The sequence below is a fragment of the Choristoneura fumiferana genome, chromosome 27 (genome assembly GCF_025370935.1).
Source record: "Choristoneura fumiferana chromosome 27, NRCan_CFum_1, whole genome shotgun sequence".
Classification (NCBI taxonomy): Eukaryota; Metazoa; Arthropoda; class Insecta; order Lepidoptera; family Tortricidae; genus Choristoneura; species Choristoneura fumiferana.
In genome coordinates, this window is record NC_133498.1 from 2,468,228 (window position 1) to 2,475,260 (window position 7,033).

The window sequence follows — 7,033 nt, forward strand, 5'->3', positions numbered from 1 at the left end:
TGTCAAGGCAAACAATAATTTCAGTATTAAAAATTTAGGTATACATAAATAATTCGTTTGAAACATAATATTTTGCATTATTTAGGTATTACAAAGACTGCGAGTGACTCCTTGTGAGGCAGAACCATGTATACCTCAATATTTTATCCGGGAAAGAGAAGAAGAGGTTCAAGAGCGTAAGCAGTTCATCATGGATACTCTGAGGAAGCTGGGTCATGAACCTCCGAAACCCCAAGCTTTGGTTCTAACTGAGCAGCAGGCTGTTCTGATCATACAGAGCCATGAGAGGGCGAGACAGGGAAGGTTAAGGTAGGATGTCAGGCTAATCGACATTTAGTACAATCATAATTTAGATATTTTACCCGACTGCCCGAAGGAGGGTTATGTTTTTTAAGTATTAACTTTTGGCAGAAATTTCACTTCAGTGCCGTGACTTCATATTGTTTGTTGCTTTTTTTAAAACAATTAAGTATATCATTTGACATTGTTTTTAATTAATGTAAACCTAAGCTGTCTCCTAAATTGATAACAGCAAAGACAAAGTCATCTTTACTAAAAGTTATATTTACACCATTTTCAGGGGACAGTTTATGAAAGAAATCCGTCTTCTTAAAGAGAAAGGCAGAGATCAGAAAGGTGAGATGTCCCCAGCTGCAGCCACTGCTATACAGCGGGTATGGAGGGGCTTCTTAGCAAGGAGAGCTACAAAGAGAAGAAAACAAGAAGAGATGCTACTGATTGGAATGGAACTACCACCTTTCACAGAGTCTAAAGAGATCCAGAAATCAGAAGAAGTAAGTAGGGTGATCAATAAAATTGATCGCGTAGAATTAAGCATGTTATATATAGTCTATCTTAAAATAAAAGTTCACAAATAATAAAATTTCTGTTTTAAACTGAATATTTAACTCAATATTTTTTGTGATTATATAAAAACATTTCATTTTTAACTTTTCTCAAGATCAAACAATACCGTCGAAACCTTCAAAAAGAGCGCTGGAATGAATATCAGAACGCTCTCATTATAATCGAAGAGCAATTGAGAAAACAGCATGGTGTCAAGCTCAATGAACAAATCGGGACGGAGCTGAGAAGATATATTTCTGAGTACTTTGAGAGAACAGGAAGACTCCCTGACTTTCCATCTGAAGAGGGAGGTGGTAGTCGAGCGATGTTTAGCAGACAAGGTATTTGAAATGAAATAAAGAGGTTGTATAGCTCAATGACGACCGGCCAGAAAAAATATGCAAGTGGTTTTTCGAGCGCCACAGTATGTAGTGCAACTTGCGTAATTTTTCTTTAAGGTCTAAGCTAGGCCTTAAATTAAGATAAAATATGTGTGAAACTAACTAAAAAGACGTAGATACGTAAAAGTATTACTTTATAGGTACCAGCCCTGATAGTACTTTGAGTAAATCGTCACCAGTGTCATCAAAAGAATCGAAAAGAAGCAAAGAAAGTAAAGATAAGAAAAACGGCAAGTCTGATGACAACAAAAATAAAGACGAGGAGTCAGATTTACAAATGTTCAAATGCAGCACTTCGAATTTTCTACAAGACGTTGTTAATGCCAACGAAGAGTAAGTTTTTTTGTTATTTAAACCAAATTTTAAACATGATATTAATGAAGTGCCGATAAATAAATATCTCAGATTTGAAATGAATGAGACATTGTTAATTGATATAATGTTTATTTATCTTTAGATTTGAAGACATATGGAAATTTAAAGATGACGCTGATAATTCGCACGAAAGATATTACAAAGACATGATTGAAAGAGAGAAAATGGTCAAAATAGAACAAGAGATAAGAAACATCGTTGATGAATTAATGAGATCTGAACTAGAGCAGTTACAGGCTGCTTTCGATAGAGACAGAGCACATAAAGGGAAAAAAGCAAAGAAACCTCAGAAAAAAGCACGGAGAGGGGGAAAGAAAAGTAAAAAGAAGAAAGAAAAAGACTTAACACCTGATAGAACGACTGAATCTCTATTCGAAGAACTAGTATCGAACGGCATTATTCGTCCATATCCTTTGATGAAAATTGACGATTATGTAGGGGAAAAATCTTTTATTGGTGCTGAGTGGAGAAAAGAAGGTCGTGAACCCATGCAGTGTCTTGGTGACATACGACAGTTGATAAAAGAATATTGCATTCTTCCTCTCGGTTCTGAGCATATTCGTAATCATGCTCCCCTTATAAGATCCGTATTGATTTCCGGTAAGATCAATATTCGTTTCTTTGTGTTAATAATTTTTATATATTACAAGGAATCTCAATACTGGTTTAATAGAAAAGAGATGCACTGTCGTTAAGTTCATTTTTATTTATGTCAATATAGGTTCTAAGACACCCCAAATATTTCAGGCCCTTCCGGTAGTGGCAAAAAGATGTTAGTTCATGCAATCTGCAGCGAAGTTGGAGGTGTATTATTTGATTTGACACCAGCAAATATAGTTGGCAAGTATCCCGGCAAAACAGGCTTGATAATGTTGATACATTTAGTAAGCAAAGTTTCAAGACTGCTTCAACCTTCTGTGATTTGGATGGACGATGCAGAAAAGCCTTTTATGAAGAAGATACCAAAGACAGACAAGACTGATCCTAAAAGGTTGAAAAAGGATTTAGTAAAGATTATCAAAGGTAATACTGATGATACAGTGGAACACTTGTTTCGATTAACTAACGTTGCTATGGTGACATAAAAAAATTATCGTACATTGGTTTCTGATATCTAAGAGCGGTTACGCACTAGGTCCGATCGGAATCCGTGAAAATACGATCCGGAATTGTCATAAAACAAATATTATTTATATGGCTTCGGCATCCGATTTCTGTCCGATCCAAATAGCTCAATGTATGCCTCTACCTTAACTAACTAACTAATTTGGCTCAGAGACCCAAAGAGGGTCTTGGCCTCCGAAACGAGAGCATGCCATCTGTCCCGATCGTGCGCAGCCTCTTGCCAGTCGTCGACTTGGAGACGTCGCAGATCCGCCTGGACACTGTCCTCCCAGCGGTACCTGGGTCGCCCAACCGGGCGGCGACCAGCCGGTCGTCCCACGTACGCTCTTTTGGCAGCCCGATCCTCTCCCATTCGTAGTAGGTGGCCGAACCAGCGAAGTCTGTGTGATTTTGTACGCCGATGATGTTGGGTTCAGCCACCAGCTCCTGGATCTCTCTGTTCTTACGGATCCTCCACGTGCCGTCGTCTCTCTTGACAGGTCCCAGGATCTTACGCAAGACCTTCCTTTCCGCTACAAGGAGTTGATATTCCTCTTTTTGTGTTAGTGTCCAGGCCTCACAGCCATACATAAGGACAGGTCTTACGACAGTTTTATAGATCCTTAACTTTGTATTCCTGCTGAGAAGCCTGGACACCAACACCTTGTGGAGGGCTGCACTGCACCGCAGGGTGTTTTGGTGCGGTCTGCCTCTACCTTGCTTATATATTTTATAAATTTGTATGTTTGTAAAGAGGCAGTATTTATTTTAAACAGCTGCTAGTAATTCAACAAGAGTTCAACGAAATCCTGGGCGATTGGTTTATGAAGCATGTGCATAAAGATTTTTAATAAGTTACCTAGATATTTAAAAGAGCTACCTCTTAATAGATTTAAGAATGAACTAATTAAGGTAAGATTATTAAGTACAAATAGACACTTCGGACACTTGCACTGGCTCAGCTTAATGCTGTAACGTTAATAACACTCCAGGCGTAACCCTGTAGTAGGCAGTGTAAACTACCCGCGCGTACATTACTATACGAGTACAAAGAGTTTTAAATAAGACTACTCTCGACCGTATTTTTACAGATTCGGATCGTCGGATCGGACGTAGTACGTAACTGCTCTAATTTTTAATACAGATCCTATTGAATAATGTTTTTTCATCGCATTTAGTCGGATTTTTTCCGACAAAATACTATGGCAATTTTGTACTAAGAGGACACACATGTCTTATAATATCGTACGTATTGACTCTTAAACTGTGCTTAAAACTAAGACTAGATTTAAGTTTCACTAATCTATTGCTGTAAATTTTACTGTTAATTTTTAGGAATTTGTCCTGAGGATCGAGTCTTGTTTATTGGAACCTCTCGATGCCCATGGGAGGCTGAGCAGAAACTCCTATTTCAGTGTTATACAAAAATGATCCAGATACCAAGAGCTGACTACGGAAGTATATCTTTGATGTGGAGGACTCAGCTCCACAGAGCGGGAGCATTGACTCCTAGGCTGGATCTGTCAAGTTTGGCAAGGGTTTCAGATTCTTATACCATTGGTAAGAAATTACTTGGTAATAATTTAGAAACAGGCAAAGAAGGGGAACGAGGCCAGAAGTTTATTAATTTGAACTACGATGATTCCTTAGAATCTGCGCTTACAGTCGACAATTGTTTTTTACGATAGTTATTATGTTCACTTTGACTTGGAAGTAAAAATAGCCATTCAGAAATGATTTCACAAAAGCATTTCTAGTAACTAACTCTAAAAACATGAGTTTTCACATGACGAGTGTTCTTCCTACAACGCAAATAAAGACCAGAATTATAATATTTTGGAAATAATTTTATAGTAATTGTATTTTTTTTTGTAACTTTTAATGGATTTTAATGTAATATGTGTTTTATGATAAGACTGTCTCACATTGGAAAAATAAAAAAATGCTTTTTGGAAATTATTTTATCTATGAATAGATATTTATTTTTATCTAAATCTGTAACTTGAGTTCAACTACAATACTTCAGTGTTAGTTTGTTTATTTCAGGGACATTGTTGTCAGCTCTGGACACATTATTGACGACAAAACGCAGACTCCAGTTACGTATACGTGCGTTGACGGCTCATGAGGTGGCTGTTCAGTTGAGCTCAAGAGAACCTGTCTATGCTGAACAGGTAAGCTAAGACTTGGAACTTCATACGGGACCGTTAATGAATTACATAATTTATCCCCATGCAAACGTACCTCTATATAAGATTCCTTAGACTCTTCTTTCCCCTCCTTAGGTACCACAGATTTCTTACCTCAAACATCCATCAGTCTATTTTAGAATTCATTATCTTGGCTGACAAAATATTACTTAAGACCAGCTATTAAACCGCACCCCCTCACAATATGTAGACATGATTCTGCAATTTTTTGTGAACATCTCTGTAAATATTTAACATGATTTTCTAAATGTGATTGATAAACGTTCCTATACATTGGCCTACGTTCAAAGCATACTTACAGTAGCGCAGCTTCTAATGGGTGACTTCATAATAAGCTAAAATCTAATAAAAAAAACCTTTATATTACAAAAGTGTTCAATTAAATTAATCCGTCCATCCGCTGAAATATTTCGGATTACTTTGAAACATCTCGTAGTTATGTTTTATTGTTTAAGGGTATAATGTTTAAGAGTATAATGTTTAAGGGTATAAAAATAAATATGCTATAGCACAAAATAAAATTGTTTGTTAAAAGGATTCATCTGCGGAAGCGTGGTGGTCAAAAACGCCATTAGAGAGGCGACGTCTCAAAGTCTTACAGAGACTGGAGGAGTTGCAACGAGAAGCAGAAGAGAAAGCAAAACTTTTGTAAAAGATCTTAAGTTGATTTACGTTAATTTGATAAGAAATGTGAATATTCTACCACTAGACTTAGGTGAACTATATTTAGAAAAGCTGATATATGATAAATATTGTACTACTAATCGACATCTACATATCGTCGCTCGGCAGGCAAAAGTACTAAAGCGACAAATGGGCAAAAATGAGTTATGCATATCACCAGAATCAGCGAATTTTTCTGCGTCAAACTGTCTAGGTTGCAAAGTGATTGGAGCAAAATTTAACTTTTTTTGGCGCTTTAGTCTTTCAAAAACGCCTAAATTTGGGAAGCAAATCACTTAATGCAGCATCACTTCATTATTTTCATTTAGTACTGTTACCTTTTGTAATTTTTCGATTACTGTCGTTCAGTCTTTTGCCATTTTGGTAGTTTACAAATGTTGGACGTTTAGTATTTTGTGCAAAAAAAAAGAAGACCTTTGTCACTTTAGTAATTATGCCCTCCTCGAGTTGAAGTTTTATACACCTTTAGTCGTTTGGTTGTATTTTGATAAGAATTCATTTATAAGAATTTAGCTATTTGTTCTTAAAAACTAAAGCATACGTTCGGCATTTTAGCCATTTTAACACATACAAAAGCATACAAAAACAAACATCTTCACGAAACATTATAGATTTGGTGAAATTAGTCATTACCCTTGACCTTTATCGTGTATTAAAAAGCGTTAGTATATATACGTAGTAAAATATAATTGCAATTCGATGTTTAGTATATTGAAACATCATATTTTCTTATGATTTATAACTTTATTTACATTATAATGAGTATTATTCCTTAAAACTTAAAGTTCTTTTTATGTTGCAAAGGCTGTTTGTCCATTGGCCGGCACGGTGCCGTCGCCGGGATCGGTGCCGGTGCCGGGCCGGCTAATGGAATAGAATAGAAAGAATAGAATAGAAATGACTTTATTCATCCACAACACAGAATATCATAACAAGATTTAAAAATATACATATAATTATCATTCATTAAAGTTAAACTACAAAGTTAAAAACTATTGATACTTTACCAATCAAAATGTTTCGAAAAGAAGAAGTGAAGTAGTATTTAATGAGAAATCATACAAAATTTATTGGATATATATATATATTATATGCAGCATGCACATACCACACAGGCGCACACATATGTATACGAGTGTCTGTACGTACATACTTACATAAACCTATATATACATGTGAAAATACACAACGTGCAGGCCATGTGTTGTGGAAAAACGTCCAATGTTTTTTGGCGGGGTAGAAATAAAAGTTTAAATAAAAAACTATGATAACATCAAAGCATACCCAAGTCATAGATCAAATACATATAGGAAATTCTACCATTGAGCAGGTCAATAGTTTTAGATATTTAGGCAGCGTGATTACCTGTGACTCCAGATGCACCACGGATGTGAAAACAAGAATAGCCATGGC

General features: G+C 36.1%; 1 protein-coding gene across 1 annotated transcript; it reads left to right on the top strand.

Annotated features, from left to right (window-relative positions):
* The first annotated feature begins 190 nt into the window (after positions 1-190).
* LOC141443225 (dynein regulatory complex protein 11-like) lies at positions 191-5,588 on the top strand. The gene is made up of 9 exons (XM_074108436.1): positions 191-303; positions 581-794; positions 962-1,187; positions 1,388-1,580; positions 1,705-2,222; positions 2,370-2,645; positions 4,062-4,286; positions 4,773-4,900; positions 5,472-5,588. Exons 1-9 carry the CDS (start codon positions 191-193, stop codon positions 5,586-5,588), a joined length of 2,010 nt encoding a protein of 669 aa, XP_073964537.1.
* The last annotated feature ends 1,445 nt before the right edge of the window (positions 5,589-7,033 follow it).